The sequence below is a fragment of the Branchiostoma belcheri genome, unplaced genomic scaffold (genome assembly GCF_001625305.1).
Source record: "Branchiostoma belcheri isolate BF01 breed outbred unplaced genomic scaffold, Haploidv18h27 scaffold210, whole genome shotgun sequence".
NCBI classification, from domain to species: Eukaryota; Metazoa; Chordata; class Leptocardii; order Amphioxiformes; family Branchiostomatidae; genus Branchiostoma; species Branchiostoma belcheri.
The window spans coordinates 189352-203977 of record NW_017803603.1 but is presented as its reverse complement, the minus strand read 5'-3'; the positions used below and the strand labels follow the sequence as shown (position 1 = coordinate 203977).

At 41.2% G+C, this 14626-nt stretch overlaps 2 protein-coding genes across 4 annotated transcripts in view; one reads left to right on the top strand and one right to left on the bottom strand.

Moving 5' to 3' along the window:
- Positions 1–4699: 4699 nt before the first annotated feature.
- LOC109469895 (calcipressin-2-like) lies at positions 4700–13240 on the bottom strand. Of its 3 annotated transcripts, none has more exons than XM_019768651.1 (5): positions 13104–13240; positions 9944–10155; positions 6998–7171; positions 5242–5401; positions 4700–4880 (listed from the first exon to the last, which is right to left on the bottom strand). In XM_019768651.1, the coding sequence occupies exons 2-5, from the start codon at positions 10118–10120 to the stop codon at positions 4726–4728; spliced, it is 666 nt and encodes a 221-aa protein (XP_019624210.1). In that variant the 5' UTR covers positions 10121–10155; positions 13104–13240; the 3' UTR covers positions 4700–4725. The 3 variants fall into 3 exon arrangements, with proteins under 3 accessions (XP_019624210.1, XP_019624211.1, XP_019624212.1); XM_019768652.1 differs by lacking the exon at positions 13104–13240 and adding an exon at positions 11190–11329; XM_019768653.1 differs by lacking the exon at positions 13104–13240 and adding an exon at positions 11026–11048.
- An 814-nt stretch (positions 13241–14054) lies between these two features.
- LOC109469882 overlaps positions 14055–14626 on the top strand; it is a 7218-nt gene continuing 6646 nt past the window's right edge. Inside the window, exon 1 of the mRNA XM_019768639.1 lies at positions 14055–14301. Coding sequence (XP_019624198.1) covers positions 14110–14301 — 192 coding nt within the window. The 5' untranslated portion in view covers positions 14055–14109. The remainder of the gene's footprint in view (positions 14302–14626) is intronic.

Here is a 14626-nt window from a genome sequence, read left to right as displayed (position 1 = left end):
GAGATAGTTTTACCTGGTTCGGAGCCATGCATCAAAATTGTTTTGCCTGGTCCGGAGATGTACATCACATTCAGTATTCTCGCGGCGGCGTCCGCAAGTGATCTCCAATAAGTCTGGTCTTGCTGCTTTGGTGTGGCGTCTGGTAGAAAATTAAAAAAAGAAAAAAAGCCCCTTTAAATGATTGAAATTCAGAGAGCTGAAAATTCTGCTTTCATTGGTATTTATGAACCGTATCACACCTTCTTTATTTCAATATTTCATCTTCAGCTTTTGGCCCGTAAACCTAAGGAAATGCTATCTGGAAATATAAAACGCTCATATCACTATCAGAATTATCAGGGTAGCCATTGCAGTTTCAGTAGTTGTCAGCAATGCGTTGATTTTTGCGGGACGTCTGTGATGAGCGGGGTCCCAGAGCTCCATATCGAAAAATAGCTGGAGGGTTTTAATTATTTGGCGGCTAATACTTTCATATACCTATCACACAAAGTGTAAACGAATTTGGCCGACCCCCATCTTCCGATCTCTGCCTGGTTTTTTCGTGCAATTATATCAGACTGTTGCAACGTGTATCATATTTAATTGATATTCTAAAATCGAGGGCCATTAATTGGACAGAGTGCATAAACCCGCAAACCATTGATTTGTTGTGTTTTCTTTAAATATTTTTTCATGCAGGTCAACTGATGACAATTTTGAAATCTACCTTTCAGATAACTTGCAATGATGCTTACATTTAGTAAATTGTAATAATGCTTATTTTGTAATTTTCCACCACAGGCCACACCCGAGCAGCGAGACCAGACTGATTGGAGGCCATTTGCATACGGCGCCGCGAGTACTAGTATACCAAACGCGATGTATATACGTGTACGTCTCTGGAACAGGTAGAACAATTTCATATGGCGGTTCATAGTTACACACACCTATCACACAAAGTGTGAGCGAATTTTGCCGACCCCCATCTTCCGATCTCTGTCCGGTTTTCTCGAGCATTTGCATAGGACGACTCAAGTATACCCAACGCGATGTATACATGTACGTCTCCGGAGCAGGTACAACGATTTCTTATCATATGGCTCTTCATATTTCCACATACCCATCACACATACAGAGTATGAGCCAATTTGGCCGACCCCATCTTCCGACCCCTGCCTGGTTTTCTCACGACTCTTAATAGCCTGGTATCCAGTCTGATCGTGGTCGGGGTCGCAAGAGCTCTGTCCCGCCCGCCCAACATAGGTTTCCCGAGAGATTGACTAGTCCTCCACGTGTTGGGGGGAAACAAAATCCCCAAGCGTACTGTCTCTTATTAGCGTAACACTCCTACCGGGACGGTCTGTTGCACTGGGCGGGGGAAGCTATTAGAGCCCCCGAAGACACAACCTGCCCGAACACCCCAATACCCTCAATCACGTAAGACTGGATACCAGGCTAGACTCTTAAGACACAGAAACAAACGTAACTATATTGGTAATATGTCCTAAAAAATAAACTACTGTACAAAAAAACATTTAACACAATTAACACGTCTTATTTAATTAACACGTTTTTCACCCACAAATAAAAATACGTACTAAATAAACGTACTAAATAATAATCAAGTCTCAATGGAAATCACAGAGCTATCTGTGAAACATTTGGTCGCTCAGAAGTACACAGGAGAAAAAGACAGATTGACACAAATTAAGAGAAAATCTGTATCTTACCTCCGGTGTCGCCAGTCTTGGGGTGTTTCTCCTCTCCCGACATGATGCCACTTGTCTGGTTTCTGCACAGCAAAAACACGTCCTGCACCAGGCACGGCGTTTGTCGACTGACGCGAGTCCTTCACACCTTACTGACGCCCACGCAGCGACTACAAACAGTTTTACTACATAAACTGCTACAACTGTTGTGCAATAATGTTTGATTGATCGTAACGACCAGCACCGAAGCAATGCATATTTATTACTAACTAGTCTATGAAACTTAAAAACTAAGGGATGAAAGCTAAGCAAGGCAATCAGCGCTACATTTTGAAGTGTTTGAAAACGCAATCATTTTTTTCTTCAAAGTAAAAAGATATGCCCAATACGCACGCATCGATTTGGTTAACAAAATGGCAAGTCTGTAAAAAATGTGTTTTGAAAAGATGAGACTTTTGTGTTAACACCTATTGGTCTTATGTCCTAATGTTCAAAGCATCATGGCGAGATCAGTACACAAACGCAATCATGGTCTTTTGAAAGCACAGTTTACAAGCTTACTGTATGCTGATGTCGTAATTAAAAAAAAAGAAGAAAACATGTACAGTTATTGCACGTACAGTAAAGCAAACTACAAGTAACATTCAAGATAACCTGTGGTTCACAAAAAGCATTTGGCTCAGTCATAAAACCGTGCAAGATTTAATACAGTTTTGCACATGAACATGCCTTTGTCAACTCCACTATAGAGTATAGTGTTATCTATCCGTCAGCTTTTCCACGTGTATTTTGCTGCTGCTATTTCATATACATAACCTACGTGTAACTTCTATATATATATTTATATATACCCACACAGAAGTGAATGCAGTGCATTTCATACAATAAGGAGACCATTTCCGTTTTGATAAACATATTTCAACTGCTCATTCCTGAGAAACTGGCAATTTTGACATATTTGCAACATACATGTACAAACTGTACATGTACATGTTACTAGTATTCACAATCCATGCTTAAAGAATATCATACCGGTAATCATTAAAATATGCCCCCCCCCCTCCATTCACAATCTATACCACTACAGACTTGTATTCACTAGACTGACAACATGGGCTGACATATAGTCAAATTTAGTTACATAGTTGCCAGGGTACCGCTTGCCCGTGCAGTTCACTAAAAGCTTAGAGGCAAAATGTTACAAATGTTCTACCCATAAAAATACTAGCCTGGTTACTAAACCTATCATAGCTCCTGAGTCCTACATCCTCTCTGCATATTTGCGGAGAGGATGTAGGACTCGGGACCTATAATGGGTTTGGTAACCAGGCTATAAAATACCTCCTCAGTAAGGCCTGTCAGAGGCTAAGCACAGTAGTTCTATATTTCATTCAGGACTCAGTTCAACATCAGTAACTACTCACTACTCATTCCTTTCATCCAAAATTCACTTTCCTGACAGTTCTTTTTCTGACTCTACAATACTATGACTTACAGGAACACCACCCGATCTCCTATCATGTGTTTAATACACAACCTGATGGTATATACAGATATACAGTACATAAATATGCACACACACAATCTTGCAGAAGAACTTGGTCTGTTATTCTTTGTAACAGTTCAAAAATTGGGTAAGTCTTAGGCTGGTGTGTTATGCCGAAGGGCAGTTATACTGGCTATACAGATACAGAGGCTGGTGTGCTATGCCGAAGGGCGGTTATACTGGCTATACAGATAGAGAAGCTGGTGTGTTACGCCGAAGGGCGGTTATACCGGCTATACAGATACAGAAGCTGGTGTGTTACGCCGAAGGGCTGTTATACCGGCTTTACAGATACAGAAGCTGTTGTGTTACGCCGAAGGGCGGTTATACCGGCTATACAGATACAAAAGCTGGTGTGTTATGTCGAAGGGCGGTTATACCGGCTATACAGATACAGAAGCTGGTGTGCTACACCGAAGGGCGGTTATACCGGCTATACAGATACAGAAGCTGGTGTGTTACGCCGAAGGGCGGTTATACTGGCTATACAGATACAGAATTTGTGTTGGAAAACACAGTACAAACTTGTTTCGTGACGACTTCTACCAACACAGATGGACTTTCAATCTAATAAATAAGCAGCATCAGTGACTAGCTTGGGTGGAGAACATCCACACAGTTGTATTTTCTAAACTACAGTTTCTAAGGCCAGTGTTGAAGCTTTGGACGTATCATAAGTACACATGTAGCGGCATTGTAGCCTGTTCTGTACGTGCCGTAAATTAAGTTTGGTTTTAGGTTAGTAAACCATTGGTTAACCTTCTCCCTGCTGCCTAACCAAGTAACCAACAGCAGCCAAATGGCTGCTTCAGTGCGCTAAAGGTTAACAAGGTGTATTTTCTAACCTACAGTTCTACAGTGTTGAAGCGTACGTTCACACGCATGCCTGTTACGTACACTGTTATGTTCTTATACCACTTCTGCTGCGAGCAGCTTTTTTGTGTCCAGCGAGCGAGAAATTTTACACTGCCTTTCCACAGGATTTCTGGCACAGGTTTAGCAGGAGAGGCTGTCATAGGGGGTACAAGAAGCATGTACTTTGCACGTTTTCCCTGCTTTACCAGGCTCTGGTAAACCCTCTCCTGTCCTCTTGTCTATTGAGTTTTTTTCTCTGGTAGGCCACACCAATTTAATTTGTTGGTTCACAGATTTTTTCAGAAAAAATATGAAGCGACAGGTCGAAAAAAAAAGAAGATAAAAACAGGTCTAGGCATTCTGTTATAGCCCAAAATGCTACGATAGGAGCCATGAAGTCAACACAAAAGGCTAGGTTAATTTTTTAACAATGAATTTTGAACTTTTAATCAAACCACTGCATTGATAGATGGAAAAACTGTATTAGCTAGGAAGAAAAGGACATTCCTCAACTATTGGGGGTAAAATATGAGCATATTTGAGTTGATTCAGAACCAGAATCTTTTTTTTTTTGGAAATCAGAAAAAAATGAATCTGAAACCCAACAAATTAAATTGGCGTGGCCTATGTGGTGACTCATGAGTCTGGGATGTCGGGGATGTCAGGTCTCCTGGTCTGGACGATCCGCGGCTTCTCCAGCCCCATGGCTCTCTGCTCGGGCGTATCCTCACACACGTGGATCACGATACTCGGCTTGTCACCTTCTGCTGGTATCAACTCATGTGGCTCACCTGGGAAAAAACACCATGGTAGATAAAGGTTAGAGACAAACAGGTAATGAGATACACATGAAACTTTGCCATGTCTTGGAAATGCATAATGTTTGCCTTCGCATCTGGTCTGTTCTGTTAATTCTTACTCAAACACATTCATATACATGGTCTAAATCACTCCTGCTAAAAAATTGCAAAATGATGTAACCCAACACCTAGTCTAGTTACCATGGTGACAGACATCTGGCTTAGGTCATTGACCTTATTTGTTTGGAGAAGAAGAGGAAGAAGAGGAAACATAGCAAAAACAATGTTTTCCTTCAGTAAACAAAAAAATAAAAATAGCAAAAATGTACAAATTTTCTAGGTGGGGCCTGACCTGGTGAGAGCTGGGCCAGCGCTGAGAGGAGGTCATAGTTCACGTGATGCTGCTCTGTGATTGGCTCCCAGTCGACGGGCGGGGAGGCAGGGGGGGAGATAAGGAACTGCTTCTCTGGGGTAGGGGGGCGCAGGTGCGGGTCTCTGCTGGGGGGGTCCATCTGGGGAATAAAAACACATGGTTTATCTCTATCATGGTAGTTCATCTGTGTCTTTATCAAGATCCCCTACTTTCTCCAGTTGGTTACCGCCTACACGTGCAATTGTACATGGCAGAGAACTCAGGTCCAAAAATCAAATCAGTCAATTTAGCTGCAGAACATCGAGATTTAAGAACAGTACTTTACCTTTCATTGTAAAGTTACTAAATGATAGTTGACATGTTCATTGTGTAAGTCATGGTTGTATTGAATCGTTATAGCTGATTTTATATTGTTTAACATTGTTGTATTGAATCGTTATAGCTGATTTTATATTGTTTAAATGTAAACAATAACCACAATTCAGCCGAAGGATTGCTATGGTATTGTATTTGTATTTGTGTGAAATAAATAAACCAGTCATAATAATAATAATCTGTGTTGGCAGTTACATGTTTAGAGTTAAAACTTAAAATCCCACACAAAAAGTTCTAAAACCTAGAGCATTCGACCAGACACTCAGTCGCTCACACTCTCTCCTGCACTCTCCCTCCCCTAGACAGTATATGAACAGTCCCCTTTTTGTGTTGGATCTAAAATTTTAACTCTAAACACACATGGTTACTGTTAGACATGCCTAGCCTGGGGTGGAAGTGGAACAGTCCCTCTTCACATACATTGTACAGTACATGAACAGATCCCATCCCAGCATTGTCCCTTCTCTAACTTAAAGACAATACATGAACAGTCCCCTGCACATACTACCTCCCCTCAGACAGTACATGAACAGTCCCCTGCACATACTACCTCCCCTCAGAAAGTACATGAACAGTCCCCTGTACATACTACCTCCCCTCAGACAGTACATGAACAATCCCCTGCACATACTACCTCCCCTCAGACAGTACATGAACAATCCCCTGCACATACTACCTCCCTCCAGACAGTACATGAACAGTCCCCAGAACATGACCTTCTCCCTCCCATCCTCCCTTCATCAGCACCACAGGAAATTGGAGGTTAAATCTCTGACTGATGGTTTCCCAGATAAACCCCATCCAGTCCTAACCTTGGATTACAAGCTCTCAACACTAAACCTTTTCATTTACATTTACATGTACATGTACTGACGTGCTCCAAATTAGATTTCTATAAATAGTGGTACATGTATCATAGAAAAATACTGAATACTATCCACACACAGGCAAACACACCTGTCCTTGGTGCTGAACAACATCCACACACAGGTTGACATTCCTGTCCTTGGTGCTGAACACCATCCACACACAGGCAAACATGCCTGTCCTTGGTGCTGAACACCATCCACACACAGGCAAACATGCCTGTCCTTAGTGCTGAACAACATCCACACACAGGTTGACATTCCTGTCCTTGGTGCTGAACACCATCCACACACAGGCAAACATACCTGTCCTTGGTGCTGAACAACATTCACATACAGGCAAACACACCTGTCCTTGGTGCTGAACACCATCCACACATAGGCAAACATACCTGTCCCTGGTGCTGAACACCATCCACACAGGCAAACATGTCCTATAGCGTATAAGAGCCTATAACGTTTACATTTTTAGATATAGCACTGTCTAATCTCACCTGCACAAAGTACACCTTGAGTTCCTTCTCCATGAAGTCCTTGTGGTGCAGCTCCACTCTCGCTCTCGCCGCTTCGTCCGCCGTCGGGAAGTAAACCCGCGCCCGCCGAAAGCTCTTAAGGTACGAGAAGCTCGCCCGGTGACTGTAGGCCATGAACAGGCCCTCAAATGCGTTCTGCGGAGGGAAAAGAGATGAAAATACGTCAGAGTGACGCGGGGCTGGGAAAAGAGCAGTCATTTATAATTTGAACCAGTTGGGCTAAACCAAGTCATTTCTCTGGTTCAATGGCCATGAACAGTATCCTCCGTAGCAGGCTGATAGAACTGGGGGTTTGGTGGTCTTCGGCTGTTTTCTGGTTAGCCCAGTTCTAAAAAAACTGGGCTAGTTCAACCAGGCCGGCTATGTTCCCAAAGACCCTGACTACCCCCAAAACCCTTGAAGTTTTGGCAGGCTGTGGAGGCTACATGAACAGACCCTCAAACGCATTCTATGGGGGGAAATGAGATGAAAATATGTCAGAGTGACGTGGGGTTGCGAAAAGAGCACTCTGCTGACAGCACTGATTCAACTGAATGACTGCTGTGAAACCATTTAGGCAGAACCAAGTCATTTCTCTGGTTCAGTGGCCATGAAGAGGCCCTCAAACGCGTTCTACAGGGGAAATGAAAAAATAAATACGTCAGAGTGACGCTGGGTTGGGAAAAGAGCAGCTGCTGCTGCTGATAGCTCTGAATGACTGTAAAACCATTTAGGCAGAATTAAGTTCAATCACAGTACTATAGAGAAAAAAAAGGATAATCCCAACCTACCAACCCTATATTTTTTCCAGGACTGAAACAGGAAACACCACATTTTTTCCCTCGGCCTACACAGAGGCATTGTGACTAACTGCTGGTGTAATTGGGCGTTCAGGATCGCTTCAGAGATAAGCGAGAATCTGCGTCACCGGGAATTTCAGGAGAGGTCACGTTTTTTCTGACAAACGTCACCATTTCTTTTTAAAACGATGGTAATGATTCAAAAGCTGTGGATGGCTTTTGACTGTAAAATGATGAGTGTAGAGTGAGGTGGGAAATACAGAGGTTGTAATTTGTAATGACTTAGTAATTAAAATATCCCTGGACGGGTTTTCTCAGACAAACATCACGATTGATTCTTTTTAAAATGACGCTGATGATTCAAAAGCCGTGGATGGCTTTTGACTGTGAAAGGTGAATGTAGAGTGAGGTGGGAAATACAGACATTTCAATCTATAATGACTGAGTAATTGAATGTTTTCAGGTTTTCTCTGACAAACGTCACCATTTCTTTTTTAAAACGATGGTAAATGATTCAAAAGCCATGGATGGCTTTTGACTGTTGAATGCATGAAAGATGAATGTAGTTTGGAGTGAGGTGGAGAATACAGATATTGTAATGAAAGTAACTGAAATTTCCCTGGTCAGCTATTTTCTGACAAACGTCACCATTTCTTTTTAAAACGATGGTAAAATTAATAAATGATTCAAAATCAGTGGATAGCTTTTGACTGTGTAATGCTCAAACAATAAATGTAGATGAGTATTTGGAGTGAGGGGAATACAGATATTGTAATGACTCAGAGTAATTGAAATGTAATGTGTCCATGCTTTCAATGGTGGCATTAACTTTGGCAACCTTTCCGGACATTACAGTAGACTGCTCTCATTTTAGTGGAGCTAGCTAAATGTTTGACTTTGTAAAGGGGAAACAAATTAGTTAGGCTCAAGTTATATTCCCTTCCTTTTGCCTAATCTTATAATGTCTGCTTGCTGTATTTTCACCTTAAAATGTCTGATCATGAGATTTATTTAGCAACGATATAAATTACTTACCTTTAGGCTTTAGTTAAAACATAGCACATATTTGCTACATACAGTAGTAACAGTACATGTAACTGGCTTCAATTTTACTGGGCCAATAATCTATAGTAGAAATCACTCACTCACTCACACTCACTATCCATTTAACGCAAAAGAAAAACACATCTTTCTGCAAAGGTTTGTATACATGTGTTCTTGTTTTACAGTTAACTTAGAAAGATTCCTACTAGAATAGAATTGATAATTTAAAATCTAAAACCATATTTGATTACCGGTACTAGCAAATGTTCAGTCAGTTGCACCCAGAATTGGGACCAAGAATATAATCAGGTCATCATGCTCATTAGCTTAACGATATGTCCCTAATGAATATACATGGTCATGTGGGACATGAACTGGTGTGGGACATGAACTGGAATCATGATATGGACTGTAATTAATAAGTTTATTACTAATTCCTGTTCAAGGGCTAATTGCAATTTGCAAATAACAAGACCAGATTTGGTTAATGATAATCAATGATAATTAGGGGCGTGACTTCAGAGGATGCGCTAATATTAATCCCTTCCATGTTGTACATGTAAATCTGACTGTCCCAGTGATTAGCACAGACTGTGGGACAGGACAGACACAGATGGAGAGAGAAAGGCACGTCTCATGTCTCACAAGGGACACGAGGATACATAAGCAGGGCTTGAAATAAGGGGTGCATGTGAACCTTCGACAGGTGCATCCAAATTTGGAGCTGTGCACCCAACTTTCTTCTGTGGGTGCATTTTTGTAGGTACATGTATATCTAAAGATGTTAAATGTATAGTAGTACTGTAGTATACAGCATATTCTTATAACATCTAAAATAATAAAAAAATAGAATAATTGTTGTTACAGTAGTACTTTTCTTTAGAAATGAAACAATTAGTTTTTGATGACATACTACACTTATTTCATGTGGTTCACCCAAAAGATTTTTTGTGCACCTATTCTCAAAATGAATTTCAAGCCCTGGTAAGTTAGAACAAACATGCAGGAAGACACAGTGAAGACAAAGTGCATTAACAGTATAATTCTATAATACTTATCAAAGTACAAAGAGTATTGTCCTTACCCTAACAGTCAGATCCCCGAACAGTTCATCAGGTACATTGACCACATGTAGAGCTGTGGGGAGCTCCTCCTGAACCTCCTCCTCAGCATCAGGACCTAACTCCTCCTCTGTCTCCATCTCATCTCCGTTAGGAGCACCGTTAGATGTGCCGTCCATGTCTCCTTTGTTCAGGACCATCCTTAGAGTAACGTCTTAGCTACTGGTAGGGTCTCCTGTAGCAACATACAAACAAACAAAATTTTGCCGCTATTTCCATGGTAAATGCTCTGCGAAACTTTACTCGCTACTGCCCCTACTTCGAACATTCTCAGCAACGACACGCCCTGCCACTTCCACTGAAGCAAATCACCCATTCTTCCTCCATTCACCACCTCTTACACCATGGAACAAGCTACCACGTGATTGTTTCCCCTATGAGTATGACCATAAACTTTTCAAGTCTAAGGTCAACAAACATCTGTCCTCACTGGCTGTACAGTAACCCAAAACATTCTGAGTGGCTCTCATGAGCCTTTGTGGTGAACCATGAAGTAAATAAAAAACAAAAAAAATTGGTTAAGTCTTACACTAGGTGAAAGTTCTTTTATGAGTAATATAACAAAAGCAATATGTAACAATTTTCGTATTGAACTAACCTAATATCATTACTGAGTACTAACACACACCTACCAAGATTCAACCTCTCGCTGTAGCCGCAGCCTAAGACTGTTATGTGCTTCTGTCTCCACTTGTAAGTTGTATACAAAAACTTAGTAAATAACAACAATATTGAACTCGATTACAATGCTACAAACTAACCTAATATCACTGCCTACTATCAATATCGTTACTAGCATACACCTACCAAGATTCAACCTCTCGCTCTAGCAGCAGCCTAAGACTGTTCTGTGCTTCTGTCTCTTACTCCGAATACACTCTACGTGCGAATACAAACATACGCTGGGAACGGGCAGAAAACCAGCGACAAGCGAGCCCACCTGTCCGCATGAACATGCGGGTTTAGACCTGATTAATGACCCAGCTGGTTATTGAACTCAATAATGCTAAGAACTAATATCGTAATTTCTAGCCCACACCTTAACCAATATTCAATCTTTCCCTGTAGCCTAAGACTAGTACTGTTCTGTGCTTCTGTCTCCACTTGTAAGCTGTATGCACTTGAGTAAATAACAACATAATATTGAACTCAATTATAATGCTAAAAAGTAGCCTAATATTGTTATTTCTAGTACTAGCACACACCTACCAAGATTCAACCTCTGCTCTGGCTCTAGTAGCAGCCTAAGACTGTTCTGTGCTTCTGTCTCTACTCCGAGTGACTTTTACAAACGGAGTCTGGGAACGGGCAGAAAACCGTCGACAAGCGAGCCCACCTGTCCGCATGAACGCGCTCTGATTAATGACCCAGCTGGTCAGGGTTGCTGGTGTCCTTCCCAGCGTGATGACGTCAGGCTATTGTGGACTATCTGGATCATTTACCCGCCAGGACAAACCCATAGACAAAGGCTCAGCCTTCCCTCCTCACACACAAACATGCTCCACCGTCAGAACACATTGTGGAGCTACCTTCACATTTCGAACCCCACAATTACATAACTACGTCTAAAATTGGAAATATTCAGCCTTTGTGTAGCTAATGAGCTAAATTACTGAATGTCTGATAAAGAAATGGAGGTTGAATGAGGGTAAGTGGTGTGATATGGCCGCAGTGTTTACTTGTGCAAACAGTCGGGGCACTTAGAATGACGAAAGGTTTATGTTTCCGCTAACTACGTCAGTGTTGTTATTCGAGTCCACGGCTTTTAACCCGCGTATCCGCTGTGCTAGAATGTTGTATGAAAACCTGAGAAGGTTTTGGAGGGTTAAATGTACAGATACACTTCGATACAGGACTGAATAACCAGATTTGCATGTTAAATCTTCCACTTCGAAACAACAAATGTTTTTATTTTCTAAAGGGTTAGGTAAAAATTGTTTCTTTACAATTATGCAACGTATTTTGAATCCTGCGGCTGCATACATTGTTAGGTTTAATTCTTATATCAAAAGGCCTGACATGCAGCTATGCACGTAGTAAGAAAACAATAAAAACAGTCAATGTAAAACAATCCACTTTCACACGGTCCAAAAGGATCCATGTCCGGAAATGACTGCATTGTCGGCTGCCTTTGATTCAAATAAGTATTGCTTGTGCACACATACACAAACAACGTTACACTAACAAACATACATTTACAATACACACACATGTAATATGTGCATACACACATATTTATGCAGTGACATACACACGCACATATAATTAATAAAAACAGTCATGCACACGCATACACACACACATACAGACACACTCACACACACACAGGCAAACACACACATGCACAGACATACACACACACACACATAATACACACACACACACACATACACACACACACACACATACAGACACACACACATATACAGACACACACAAACACAAACTAGCACACACACACTGTGATGCACACATACATACACACACACACACACACTCACGCACATACAGACACACACGCACACACATGAGCTCAGCCTCAGCTATTGTATGTATGTTAAGTTAACACAAGCAAACTTACATTAATCAGTATACAGTTACTTTTCATGTCAACCAACCAGACGGCTTGTAACACTTTAATACAGCTCGGGTGACACCACTAAAAATCTCCAAGCAGATATTGGGTGTTGGAAGCCTTTTTCCTCCCAATTATAGACAGCCTAATGAGCCCTTTCTTTTGACATCTGATATTCTTGTAGATGGATACATAGATACTTCTACTACGAGAAGTATGTGACACATATCATAGACATCATACTCTAACATACATTGAATTTCTTGTTGTGTAAACAACTAATGTTACATACATGATGTCTTGTACACAATAATTTTGGCCGCATTTGAACACTGATAAGCTATCATCTGATACATATTATCATATCATAGCAAAGTCTAAACAAATAAAATCAGTACATTCATAGAACCATACTTCTGTGCTGTCACAAATCAAAATGGGGGTGACAAAATAAAAAAATTTCGGAAGATCGTCGCTAAAACATTAAAAATAAAGCAACCCTTTGATATCTGTGGGCATATAAAAGGTACCGAGACGAAGCTGCTTACCTTCTAAATCTGCAGTTTCCGATGAAAAGTGTTAAAATCACTCCATGATGACGAAATGTACATAAATACCCGGAGAAGTTGTCACTTTTTGTGAGTCAAATCCACATGATCGTGACATGTCGTCAACCGGTCCGCGCATGCGCATTGCTCAACATTATCACTGCCGCAAAACATACCTGTCGTAAAACGCAATGAGGAGCCAGCAACTTTTCGTTCGAGGATGGTCCTATCAATAAAGAGCAAATTTTTCCACTATTGACAGGATCATCTTGTGCAAGACGCGAAAGACTCAATCAAAGGGAAATATTATGTGCATTATATAGTCTCTAAACAAACGTATGATTGCAGTGGTGTTCAAACCTGCAATGATTACTTTAACCGATGGGGGTCCCCACTTTTACGTCGGTAAGACATGAAGCTTTGATGTGCTTTGATGTGAGTTATGAGTTATGAATAGAGGAAACAAGAAAACTGGAAATGATTAGATTTTGGCCCTTCTAGTGTCTTTCCTTGGTACTGAAGGGGAAATTCACTGAATAACGAATTTTGATGACCGGGTTCGTGTGACATGGGTAGCGAAGGGGTTGACCAATGTCCAACCATTGTAGGACCAAAAAAGTACAAACATGTTTGTTCTAATACGCTACTTATTATGATTTGTACAAATAAAGGTCCTGTCGCTTTTAGGATTCTTTAACAGGCAACCTACCATGCTGAAGTACTAAGTAAACATTTGAAGTAAATTTACACTTAAAATTACATTATCTACTGCGTGCAAATAGCGTTAATGAAACCACATCATCATAAAGACAGAAAGACAAAATATCGATAGAAGAGCATCTCCCTAGCTGATGTGGTCTCGCCGGAAAATGTCGCAAGCTCGACCAATCAGAGAACAGACGGGGCTTCTTGGAAAGCACCGTCCCAGAACAATAGTTTGTTACCGATACTTACTTCATGTATATATGTAACTGTAACAGACCTGAACTGACTTCGTGTTACATGCATGATGGATGGGATTGCAGGAAATATACGAAATCTTCTGTTCCGCAGTGGCAATCGAGATGCTTTGTCCAGGTGTAAAGAGGGAGACCTGCTGCAGTTTCACAGGGCAGGTTACTCTGACTGGGGTGTGTATGCAGGCCACGGCAGAGTCATCCATTGTACAAAGGACGACGATAGCGAGGTTAAAGTAGAGGTAACGGTGGTAAATACTGTTTGTTTAAAGTTAAAATTTGTGTGACTGGTGACAAGCTCTGAGAAGTGAGAACATTTGCCTTTTGTGTTGGAACAAAAGTTCTACCTAAAATAAGTTACAGTAACTACCAACACATAAAGTTTCATGATAGACGGCGCCTTTTTATTATGCCAAGTGCAGATCCACTCCGCTCCTAAGCCTAAACGTTGACACAGCACCGTCACATGACTTCTCTGCGACCCCCGAGGCCATGGGAAAGTACCGTGTACGTAGTTATAAATTAACTCCACAAAGAGACGTAAACAATCCTCCTGAAAATATAGAG

Coding starts and splice junctions, on each gene's coding strand:
- LOC109469895 (XM_019768651.1), bottom strand. CDS start 10,120: ATGGTCCTGAACAAAGGAGACATGGACGGCACATCTAACGGTGCTCCT. Junction 7,172..9,943: donor TCGGGGATCTGACTGTTAGG/GTAAGGACAATA, acceptor TTCCCTCCGCAG/AACGCATTTGAGGGCCTGTT. Junction 4,881..5,241: donor GCTGGCCCAGCTCTCACCAG/GTCAGGCCCCAC, acceptor GTTTTTTCCCAG/GTGAGCCACATGAGTTGATA.